Raw genomic sequence first — 11,792 nt, forward strand, 5'->3', positions numbered from 1 at the left:
AACTTTATAGAGTCGCTGGTGTTGCTGTCTCTGGCTGTGACAAGTTTTTAATAGCATCCGTAACTGGTGTCTTGGACTTAGAGGCATGCCCAGGATGTGAAGGGTCAAGAAACTTCACCAAATTCTTCTTGTACGGGTGACCAAATCCGTCAAAAGCTGTCCAAAGGTTTGTATTAGTGAGTAAAACATCAGTGCCCGCGTATAGCAGGAAATCAGAAAAATAGGGAGAGAAGATTAGCAACCTACCCTTTAGCCTCTCTAACCTTACGCTCCTCAACCGATTCTTTGGCAACATTCCCGAAACGGCCCTTCGCAGCACCTCAGCACCACCATACTTTGCGATCATTCTGTCCATGCTGATCTCCTTCAAGGAACCAGGTCTGGTCGAATGAGAATAGTATTTCTTCAGGTTACGTTTGTCACCGGTGGTCTTGAGGTATGCACACCCTGTCGCTACAACATAGTCCCCGCAATCCGCTGCAAATCCCCCGCATATGCGTCAGAACAAGTTGCATTCCTGTCCGAGGGATTGAGGGAAACTGACTACTCGGGTCGTAAATAGGCTTATGTTTGCCCATCAAGGTAATTGCAATCTGTGTTGCGATACGTCCAAAGGCCCGCTGGTCGTGGCCCATATCGACGTGGTGCCATGTGCGGCTGTAAGCCAGGGAAGTCTGGCTCAGTCAATTTCTATATAATTATAATCTTAGGAAAAGAGGGAGGAGGAGGAGGAGGATACACACCCTACCAACATTGGCTGACATTGTGGATGAGGTTTGTCGTGCTGTCGAGGAGGTCTTGGAGGTAGGTTGAACGTTGAAGATTTGGCAAGTTGCCTAGAACGATTTGCGATTCTAAACCGGACCGGGAAGTTCCAGTGTTTTTATGGGTCAACGGCGAATAACTAAACCAGCCAAGATCATCTGAACACAGGTAGAATGGTGCGGCTTTTTCTACTTTCCTAAGGACACATAATCCCACAATTAGAAGAACACTCTTTTTGACATTCGCAAATATCTACACTTGTAAATACTAAATAGGCCAGTTCAATTAGTACATACATGTATGTATTCGCCATTGAACTAGATTCGCCATCGGCCCAGAAAGGACTATCATAGTCTATGTATTACCAAGCAATTGCGCGAACATTCCCAAAAGTAATACTCAACACCCCACTTGACTGCCCCTCACTAAAATATTATCTGTCGTCTTGCCGATATATAGACTCTGTGTTGACTTCTTCCTATACTTTATGTTTACTCGGTGACTGTTCTAAAACCTCAGCCATGATTCACCCGTTCAAGGTCCAAATTCCCTTTCTACTCATATTGATAAACTCGATAAGCTGATAAAAAGGTGTGAATTTACAGACCCTTTTCGCAGTTCCATTAGAATGCGATTCATGCATTAATGATGTTACGAAATCACTCCAAAGGCTTCCTGGTAATTTCTTGACCCTGATTCCTTTCTCTCGGCCAAGCAGCGACTTATTCGGTCTACAAAAGGCATCTTAAATGTGGATGCGGATCTTGTGAAGCAATTAGTTTCGGTCGAAGGGACGGGTATGGGGCGCCAGTCTCTGTTGTTTCTATCTACCATCGCGGAAGAAAATTCTAATCTCCCTTAAGCGGCACCATCAGCAATAGTATCAGCAATTCAGAGCACCGGAAGAGATGCAATCCTGCGCGGTAGCGGGAATCCTAATAGTATGCCATTCACTCTTCACCAGATATACTCACCATTATGTACGAACAGGCTGTAATTGACTTGGACCCAGGCGCCGCCGTAGCTATCCTAGAAACATATACCCCAGGCATCGCAGATCCTGTCCGCGGTCTTGTACGTATGGTTCAAGTTTCAGCAAAGCTTACAATCCTCGATCTCACTATTCGTGGGCTATCACCGGGGACCTACCATGCTACAGTCAGGGCTACCGGAGATATCTCACAAGGAGCAGCCTCAGCAGGCGGTATCTGGGAAGATGAAGAAGTCAAAGATAACGAGCCGTCGCGAGGCCGACTCGGAACTGTGGAAGTTGGTTTAACTGGTGTCGGCACTGTGCTACTGGATAAGCCAGTAGAAGTGTGGGAGATTATAGGAAGGAGTATTGTGGTCTCTAGGTATAAGGAGGAAGGGAAGTTTACCAAGAACGACCCAGACACCATCGTTGGCGTAATCGCAAGGAGTGCCGGTGTGTGGGAGAATGAGAAGACGGTACGTATTAGTTTTCTATACTCCACGCATAAAGATCCCCTCATTATAGTTACAAAGTCCTGCCCATGTGTGGATACCAGGAACTGGATGGCCATGTTTTGGATGGATTGGAGGTATTTAAGAATGGTTGAGGTTGTGCATCCATCGCTAATGAGGCTATATAGGTTTGCTCTTGTTCAGGGAAAAATATTTGGGATGAAAGAAAAGAAAATGTTGGCCGAGGAATGGTCTGATGGGCCAGGCCTAATAGATTACGGTCTAGTTCAGGTGACGGTCCAAACTCTTGAGGTTTGTCACTATATCTTAAGAGGAGGTTCGGTCTCGCCTATACAGAGACAGGTATACCCGTTATGTAGATATTACTACATGTATCAATGGATTTTCGGCTCCTTCATCAGAATAGTACCAACCCAATCGCCCAACACAGTCCTAATTGTTCATACTTTGGCACGGTCATTGCATTCCAGAACTGTGCCGCTAAGGTCCTGTCTGTATCTATCTGTAACGTGTTTCACTGGGAACGCAGTCGTCACCGGGAAAGCAATCAAGCATGCCATGAACAGGATCGCGAATTGCTGTGAAAATTCAAACTCACCCAGAGTTACAGAATTAAATACACTAAAGTCATTTTGAGATATCTTTCGAATATTTCTGACGATCATTACTAATAAATTGCGAGTATATAGCTGTGGGAGGGCCATCAAGGCTTGATGACCACCCGATGACCCTCCCATAGCTATATACTTGATATGATCATAAGAAATAGTCAAAAACACCAAAAAAACTTTACGATACATGTATGGCTTCATTTGTATTGCTTTGGTGCTCATAATGCCCTCTTGTGAGGATGATCGCTTTCCCGGTGAAACACGTTAAATCCCACTGTAGACTTGAAGTTAAAACTTCCGGAAGAGACGAACGGCCAATGAAAATACATACATGTACATGTATGCAAAAGTGGACGAGATACATGTAGGTAAGCCTTTCATTGTTGTATCGGCCCAGCTTTCAGTGCTCCTTTCAATGAGTATGATTGCAAGCCCAATTGTTATTTGCCTCAATATATACAGTGCGCTAGGTACTTATATGCACTGCTAGTCTACTTGATATATTTTTTTCCATTCTGGCCTGGCCTGGCCTGGCCTGGGTGATGGTATTTAGACAGAAGCTGATATTTACCTTAAGCTATTTACCTTAAGCTATTTACCTTAAGCTATTTACCTTAAGCTATTTACCTTAAGCTATTTACCTTAAGCTATTTACCTTAAGCGCCTTCTTATTGATGAGTGCTTTGCTTGGCAAGCGTTCTGCGGAGAAACAATTTGCAATCATGGTGTCTTAGGCGCAGGCTGCATGGGATGCAATTAAGCGATACATGGGGGTGGCGGGAGCATGCGCGCAATGCGTAATAGTCTACATACATACATAGAAAGGTGAACGGTTTCTGTGTGGCCCGTGCAAGATTCAGGCAACCGACACACCAATTCCCCCACAACTGCATGAAATTGTACAATTGACGATACCTTCCTACATGCGCTTTTCCTGGTACCAGAGTATTCGTCCGCCCTGTACCCCGCTCGTCTGATAGACTGAAGGCGCTCTCGTTATAGTGGGACTCTGTATCTGCGCACTACCTAACAAGTACGCACAACCTCTGTCATCACCACAGCTTCACTCACTATCACTATCGGTTGTGCAATTGTCTCTTCCCAAGAGCCCGACGGGTGCTGCACTGCTTCCTATATTTCCCATCGGATTCCGCCCCCCTCATAATTCTCTAGTTTCATCTTCCTCAACCTGGCGCTTTCCATTGGCGCCTCCTTTACAATCCATATCAGTCATAATCATCGTAATCATCTCCATCTCAACGCCCCCCCTCCCGCATTATATACATCAATTTAATCCCAAGCGCGCTCCTCTTACACTTACTTACTCAATTCCACGCCTGTTTGGCTCTCTTCGTCAAGCCACCCCCTACCATTTGAAAACAACTTCTGTTTTTTGTCTTTTTTGTTCCACTGACCATCAATAACCCGACACTCTTACGATCATTTGGCTAGTCCGGCAAATTAAGTACAACAATAAAGGGACCCAAATTTCGTCACTATGTCTGAGGCGGAGGAGCTCGAGTATGAGCAACAGAAGTTTGAGCGGAGCAATGGTTCTATGCTGTGTCGCAGGCAGTTGATTTTTGGTAAGGATACCTTGCCCAACTTCTTCTGCATCCCATCTTTCATTGCACTGCCTCGGCGCCATGCTACATATATAAACTAATAACCCACAGCAAAATGCTCCGCCGAAGGTTGCCCCTGGAAGCACGATATTAAGCCCGGCGACGTGAGGCCGTTGTGCAGAGATCATTTCTTGAGGAAAGGTATTGAGCGCAAATGATGTTCCCTTGGAATGTAACCTGAGTACACAAGGATGACTAAAACGAATCTTAGACTACTGCTCTCGGGGGGATATTGCCCATTGAGCCACGTATCATCAGGCGTTCAATTACCGCCCAGCTTTTTGAAGGAGGTCCAAGTGGCTGAATCAAGGCCTACTTTAAGCCAGGTGCCGAGAGCTGCTTCAGGCGCCGATAATGATAGTTTTGGCCGGCAGCATGCCTCGAAACAGCAACGAGATGCTGTCATGGCCGTACTTCCAAAAGTGGGAGTTGACAACCGAAGTACTGGCAAGGCTAAGATTGTAATAGAGGCACAGAGTTCTGTGATGAATGGCGGTGTATCATTGACTAACCAGGCGGATTTATCGCAAGCCGAGAGGTCAATGGACTACAATGCCCCCCCTAGATATGTTATTGATTCAATCATCACATTTGGAAGACCAGACAACGGCTCTACTGCAAGTTCTATCTTTAAATCTCCTTCAGGCGGGAATTTCTACAATGGACAGGCGAACTATGATAATGAGCCACGGGGAGGATCTGCGCCGGCTATGAACCATATCCAACCGCCTAGGGACAGTTCCATTAGCCATAGACCGGAATCTAGCCGCTCATCATACAATCCTAGCCTTAGCAGGCACGCATCATATCAAGGGATGGCAAGGGAGGTATCCCGCCCGTCCGTATACCAAAATGACGTCATGAACGAACAACGAGTGATGAATTATGATCAGCCACCACCGCCGCCACCACCACCACCACCGCCGCCGCCACCGCCGCCGCCGCCGCCGCCAATGCGGGCACATTTTTACCCCCAGAGACAAAACCACCACAGAAGCGAACAAAATAGTTCATTTCATAGTAATGATAATAGGTTTCAGGAATATTCGAATGGGGGGATATACCAAGATCGCTTTCTCCCGAGCCATGCTCCTCTACCCCACGCGAATAGCACTGGAGGTGGTCAGCAAAGCTTTAGGTCAATCGGTCAAAGTAACACAAAACCGGGGCCGATCAGCGGTGATTTTTCTGTTAGTGCCTCTCAAACGGACCCTACCCCCCCGAATAGAAAACCAAAACCGGCAATTAATATCCAGAATGAGATACTCCAGGTTATGAGGAATACAGGTGGAAATATCCCAGCTCCGCGCGATGTGATGTTACAAAAAAGGATGCTTGGAGAAAGAGGACCCCCCCGCACCCCGGGCAGACCTAGCCTTCCCAATGGTCAATGGTCCAATCAAGCACTAGCAGGTAATCTCGGTACTTTGCAGAGTCAAGGTCCCCTGGCAGGGGAGATAGCAATTCCTCGAACATTTAATGGCAATCAACCTCGGGTACCCGCGGGTCCTAGGATGGATTTTCGGCAAGAAAATAGTAGCTATCATTACCCCACGGGTTCAGTTGATCGGTTCGAAAATGGGCCCTCAAACACTGGAGGTTATACCAACGGTAACAATCGAGGATATACCAACGGCAACAATCGAGGATATACCAACGGCAACACCGGCTCAGGGTACACCAATGGTAATAATAGAGGGTACATCAATGGTAACAATGGATACACCAATGACAACAAGGGATACATTAATGGTAACAATGGATACACTAATGGTAACAATGGATACACCAACGGTAGAGGTATTACAGCTCGCCAGCAGTGTGCAACTCCCTCAGATAGATTTTCCGGATCTTTTAGGACTGACTCAAGCGCACATGGCTCTGCGGGTTCGCTCGTTGACCGTGATTTTCAACCAGGATACTCAATATCTGGAAATAAACCCGTGAATAGTCGCAGTCCAGGAAGTGATGTACCCAACTTCAGGCCAGGAAGACCCTTTCAGACTGGATCCGATTCCTTGGAGCATTCATTAGTCGATGGTGATAACCACGCGTCAGAAAATACAGCGAGAATAAGCCCCCAAGGCCACAGCTGGACTTCTGATCTGGATAAAAGAGGTGAGATAAATCATCAAATTGAGAGCAGAAATGGGTTACAGGATAGAAAATCCTTTCGTCCAACTGCCAATGGCAATACAACGGTAGCTCTAGCAATTTACACTCCACCAAACATCAGAATTGAAAACAATCATCCGACAAATAATAAGTATCAGCCACAACATCATCATATTGGCAGCTATAATAGCAGGCTTGTGTCAGGGCTACATACAAATCAGAGCCTGATTTCCAAGATATCTCAACCAAAAAGCGACCCTGATGACCATCAACCGGGCCTATTTCGTTATGCAACTGGGGGTTCAGACTCGGACTCTGAAGGTTCGGACAGGCCGTACACGCCTGAGCTGTCCCAACAAGCGGACCTCCCTATTAGGCATTCGCCCGAACCCGGTGTCGACCGCAGTGCACTGAGATTATATTATGAGAATGAAAGGGAAACTAAAAAGAAAACAAATCCGAATCCCTGGCCTGGTAATTATCCATACGATATATATATACTGAGCATTGATCATTGATATGATTTGCAGATATTTTGTCGGGGAAAAATGAATCGTCAGAAAAAAAGGCCTCTGCAGAGAAGAAGGCCCCCCAAAGAATCACGCCGCGAGCACTGATACAGTGCTTGATGACGCGAAGGTTTCACCACCAGAGAGTATAACGAATAAACAGCGCACACGGAGCGAGGATCCTATTCTGGCCGCCAATTTACAAAAACCCGGCCAGTTTACCAAGGAAGAAAAATTGGGCGAGAAAGGTTTCAACCCAATACCACCGCCACTGCTAACACCAGTATCATCACTAACGCTAACGCCATCTTTACCAGCACCAGCACCGCCTACGCCATCTATACCAGTGCCAGCACCGTCGACACCGTCTCTGCCAGCGCCAGCACCACCGACACCATCTTTGCCAGCACCGGCACCACCGGCACCACCAACACCATCTACAACAAGACCGGCGCCACCGACGCAGTCTCTGCCAGCGCCAGCACCGCCGACACCATCTTTGCCAGCACCGGCACCACCGGCACCACCAACGCCATCTACAACAAGACCGGCGCCACCGACGCAGTCTCGGTCAGCACCGATATTACCTCCACCTGCATCTCTTTTGTCGTCTCCACGGCCTGTCACGGGCCCTGCTCCTAAATCAAACCCCAAGTGCAAAAATCGAAACGTAAAGGCGAAGTCTTCCGCCTCTGCAACTGTTCCTGAAAGTGCCTCTGACCCTATCCGTGCCTCCGTTCCTGCTCGCATTTCTAATTCGGCCCGTATTCTGGACAATGTTCCTATCCCTTCACCCAAATGGGTAGAACAAAACGCAAAGGTGACCCCGCCCCCCCATCCTCGAGTAGAAAAAGAAAACCCCAAGGGCGAGTCTTCTACAACTCCCCAGAAAAAGACTTGCTGGCTTTGTGGGGGTAATCATGGGGGTCCTTGTCAAGCAAGTGGTCTTGCAAGTTCAAAAACCAGGAGAAATCAGGCCAATGATGACGACGTTGGTACATGGGATTTTCAAGGGATCAACAAACAATGGTCCGATGATGAAGCTATCGAGAAACAGGCAGCTAGAAAAACTGGGAAGAAAAATAAATCTCGGAATAGAAAAGCCCATGCAGCCAGAGATTTGCCAGATCAGGATGATAATGGAGGCGTACCTCTTGGTAAATTCATGGGAACCGAAGCTGTCCAGTCTATAAAGTTGGCTCCAAAAAAGAGGGAAAGAAAGAAAAACCCCAAGGAAGGAGTCTCTTTGAATGGAAACGTTGAAAGAGCAGAGTCGGTACCCGAAGAGCTCTTCGAAGCACCGAAATTCGATGGACCAAAATCAATAATGGTTAGAGCTGACAGGAGCCATATTGGACGTTACTCTGATGGAGCAATCACCGGTATTAGAAAATTATCCGAAGATGTTTTGACGACGATTTTCAGCTATCTCGCCGATGGCCTCATGCCGGAGGAGCAAATGGAAACGAAAAATGTCCACATTGGAAATAGCTTCAAATTTGATACTAGCTTTACCACAACAAGGTATCGACGTTTGAGGGCAGTCCTCCGTTCCTGCCACTATTGGCGTCATCTGGGCCAACAGATTGTCTGTAAGTATGTCAATCTGAACAAGCTTCCTAGTTTTGAGCGGTTTGTCCGAACAATCAGCGAAGACGAGGAATTGGGTAACATGGTCCGCGCCATCAAAGTAAACATACATGGTGGAGCATCATATATGGCCCATGACAGACGTCCCCCAAAGCAGTTAGCGGTGATGCCAAAAGTTAGTGATTTGGCACAACTATTTACCAGGATGATGCAGAGTTGCCCCCAACTTCAAGTATTATCGGTGAACATGCATGGTGCTATCATGGGATTTAACCTGGTTTTCGAGAAATTTCCAATGATGAGAGAAATTCAAATTAAGGATGACAGGAGCAAGGGCATCGTGGCCCAAAATATTTGGACCAATTTGTCCAGAAACTATCCAAACCTAGAGAACTTCAGGATTTTTCATTGTCAGGAGAATGCTGCAACAAACTTCGATAACCTCAAAATTCCGCCAAAGCTCTTCCAGTTAAAAGGTGGCAACGAAATCATTTTAAAGGCGCTTACGATGGAGCGATGTCCGGAAATTTCTGATAGGAGTCTGGCAGCTCTTTGCCCGAAGCTTCAAAACTTGACAACCCTTGTGATTGTGGATTGCAAGTTAGTTACTTCTGGAGGTAGTCTTTCGGGTTTCAAAATATATTCATGATTGTATATCATTGACGGTTTGATAGGGCTTGCGCGTGCAATCGAAAAGTTGCCTGACCCAGGTCGGATCACTCGTCTTATTTACTTTGTTTGGGTTGATCCTTTTGGTAATTCCACGGCAGATGAAATGTCACATACGAGATCGCATCTCTGTAGTACAATTCGTAAATGCTGTACTAACGTTTCATATCTCTGCTGGAAACCTTATCGTATCTGTGGGGACTTCTGGAAAGACTCCAATTTCCATTCATTAGAGCGTTGCCGTATCGAACCTATGTCGTTCCGGGATTGCGATGAGGATGTAAATGATCATTCTAAGTTCACGGAGGCATATCAACAGGCACGAGATCAGGAGAGACTCCCGAAGCTAAAAGAAGATCGAGTCTTCTTTGACTTTTGTATATTCCTATCAATCCTCTAAGGAAAAGGCCTGAGACTGATTATGATTAGATTTTTAAGTCACCTCTCTGTATCAATGCCCACAACGACTATACAGAAATTGCGAGGGTGGGCCATAAAAAGATAAAATGATTCTTTACTGTGTAGTCGCTACTAGATCTGAAGGACATGAGTATGGAAAATTTCTTTAGTATCTTTCACTATCCGAGTATACAGGGTTGGGGGTTGGCGAGGCTTTCAATTTTAATAGAAGGGTCTACATGCGAAATTTTCATTCCTTTCCTTCTTTTCTTTTTTCTTCTTTTTCTTGAGATTCCTCTCCTCTGACATTGAATTTCCTGTATGGACAAAAGCTGCAGGCATTGCGTTGTATTTACACGGGGACATTTTTCGGTCTGTAGAATTTGATAGAAAAACGGATGATTAGCCGTTAATGACGAGTCCAACTTCCAGAAAGGCTTATATCTGATGGCGATCCATCGTTGGGTAGGCCGTCCCAGTTTATCTATCAATCATCACCATGTGCACACCATTGGTGATGGATGATATCTAGACATGAGATGTTGCAGGAGCCTAATGGCCGTTATTCGTGTCTGGAAGGTTTTACATAGTGGCCAGGTAAACAGATAGGTGCCGACTAGCCCAGCTTATCAGCTCGATTGACCGCGGAGTCGACGTCGTCGTCGTACCTGGGCCAACGTGTTATGAAACTACTCATGCAGGCACTGATTCTTGGTTGTCGGTAGCCAGTAAAACGTTCCTTTTTCCTATTTGCTCGTTTAGTGGAGTCTGAGGTCCCAAGGGCATTCCGTGGTGCAGAACCCAATGGCGGTGGCTGCCAGCCAAGTGCAGCGCAGCAAACCAGGGATTGCGTCGAGCGATGTGGTAATGGTGGTGGAGGTGGTGGCATTGAAACGGATTAGAGACAATCCCGTTTAGCACTTTGCCTCTCTCCTTCCCGTTGTTTGTGGCATTGAAACGAATGTCGGTACATCTATTGCTGCAGTTGGAATTCTGAAGGATATGCTACGAGTCGTGAGGTTGAGGTATCGAATATTATGTACCCAGAGACAAGCTTGCGTACCACAGCCGTGTTTTAAATCTATTATTTAGCGATTAGCCCTAGGGCTACAAAAGCTAGATGCAGACCCTGGGTAAAAAAGAAACATCAGCAGGGTCCCCTAGCTTAGCTCGAACAAGCATTTCGCCTGAGAACAGCGCTACCCCGGAAGAGGCAAGAACTGTTTCGGCTGGTCCACACACCCTCTCAGGGCCCCAGGCCACCCAAAAGCCAAAATGGACCGCAACCGACAAAACAACGAAGGACTCAGCCCCCCCTACTTGTTTTGTGCACATGGAAGCGCCCCTACATGTGCTACAGACACACACATACATTTCTACACTCACTCAGCTGGGGAATATCAGCTGGGAATAGGATGTATGTATGTATGTAGTAGCTAGGTAGGTACATGTATCTGGAGTATGGGTATGGAATTCATGTACGGACGTAATATTCCGAATATCAATTGCCTACATGTATCTTCCGGCCTGGACTTTGTCAGAGGTATCCCCCCCAGTGTCTACGTAGCTACATGTAGGCATATGCCATGTGATTTATGACATTCTTCAGGGCAACAATACATACCGAATTCATCATCATCATCATCATCACGGCCAATACATATATCTACAACTAGAGTACGTACCTCAAAATATGTACTCTATTGCTACAGCACATCTCGCAGGGCAGCAGGAACAGCAGCAGACAGCGCGACATCCCGTTCGCTTCTCCCGTCAAAAAAAGGAAACCGACCTAGCTGAAACGGAGAAGCCATTCAAGCCCAAAATTTCTTTTTTTGGCAAATCAGTCGTGGGGGCTGGGATAGGCTTTACCAGTGCTGCGGCGCGCTGCCCCGTGCTGACTATGTTTAGGGCACACTGCCAGAGCCAGAGCCAGTGTAGGGAGCGTAGAGTAAAATGTAGAACAATGTCTCAGCCAGTGGGGGAATTTAGAGAGATGGTGGTAGCTTATTGGAGGATATTATGAATCCAGCCGAATCTTACTACAGTATGCATACTTTACC

General features: G+C 46.5%; 5 protein-coding genes across 5 annotated transcripts; 3 read left to right on the plus strand and 2 right to left on the minus strand.

Annotated features, from left to right (window-relative positions):
• Positions 1 to 4: 4 nt before the first annotated feature.
• On the minus strand, positions 5 to 764 carry LAJ45_01971 (uncharacterized protein; the record flags this gene model as incomplete). The annotated part of the gene is made up of 5 exons (XM_046111563.1): positions 5 to 156; positions 247 to 380; positions 447 to 477; positions 545 to 674; positions 744 to 764. The coding sequence occupies 5 exons, from the start codon at positions 762 to 764 to the stop codon at positions 5 to 7; spliced, it is 468 nt and encodes a 155-aa protein (XP_045975507.1).
• A 522-nt stretch (positions 765 to 1,286) lies between these two features.
• LAJ45_01972 (uncharacterized protein) lies at positions 1,287 to 2,447 on the plus strand (the record flags this gene model as incomplete). The annotated part of the gene is made up of 6 exons (XM_046111564.1): positions 1,287 to 1,304; positions 1,371 to 1,443; positions 1,506 to 1,562; positions 1,629 to 1,706; positions 1,778 to 2,214; positions 2,379 to 2,447. The coding sequence occupies 6 exons, from the start codon at positions 1,287 to 1,289 to the stop codon at positions 2,445 to 2,447; spliced, it is 732 nt and encodes a 243-aa protein (XP_045975508.1).
• A 1,873-nt stretch (positions 2,448 to 4,320) lies between these two features.
• Positions 4,321 to 4,690, plus strand: LAJ45_01973 (uncharacterized protein; the record flags this gene model as incomplete). The annotated part of the gene is made up of 3 exons (XM_046111565.1): positions 4,321 to 4,408; positions 4,499 to 4,588; positions 4,659 to 4,690. 3 exons carry the CDS (start codon positions 4,321 to 4,323, stop codon positions 4,688 to 4,690), a joined length of 210 nt encoding a protein of 69 aa, XP_045975509.1.
• Positions 4,691 to 4,851: 161 nt separating this feature from the next.
• Positions 4,852 to 9,767, plus strand: LAJ45_01974 (uncharacterized protein; the record flags this gene model as incomplete). The annotated part of the gene is made up of 8 exons (XM_046111566.1): positions 4,852 to 5,637; positions 5,719 to 7,036; positions 7,093 to 7,217; positions 7,289 to 7,319; positions 7,389 to 9,137; positions 9,210 to 9,278; positions 9,336 to 9,707; positions 9,760 to 9,767. 8 exons carry the CDS (start codon positions 4,852 to 4,854, stop codon positions 9,765 to 9,767), a joined length of 4,458 nt encoding a protein of 1,485 aa, XP_045975510.1.
• Positions 9,768 to 10,311: 544 nt separating this feature from the next.
• Positions 10,312 to 10,618, minus strand: LAJ45_01975 (uncharacterized protein; the record flags this gene model as incomplete). The annotated part of the gene is made up of 2 exons (XM_046111567.1): positions 10,312 to 10,345; positions 10,398 to 10,618. 2 exons carry the CDS (start codon positions 10,616 to 10,618, stop codon positions 10,312 to 10,314), a joined length of 255 nt encoding a protein of 84 aa, XP_045975511.1.
• Positions 10,619 to 11,792: the final 1,174 nt, after the last annotated feature.

This window comes from Morchella importuna, assembly GCF_003444635.1.
Source record: "Morchella importuna strain M04M26 chromosome Unknown Morimp01GS003, whole genome shotgun sequence".
Lineage (NCBI taxonomy): Eukaryota > Fungi > Ascomycota > Pezizomycetes > Pezizales > Morchellaceae > Morchella > Morchella importuna.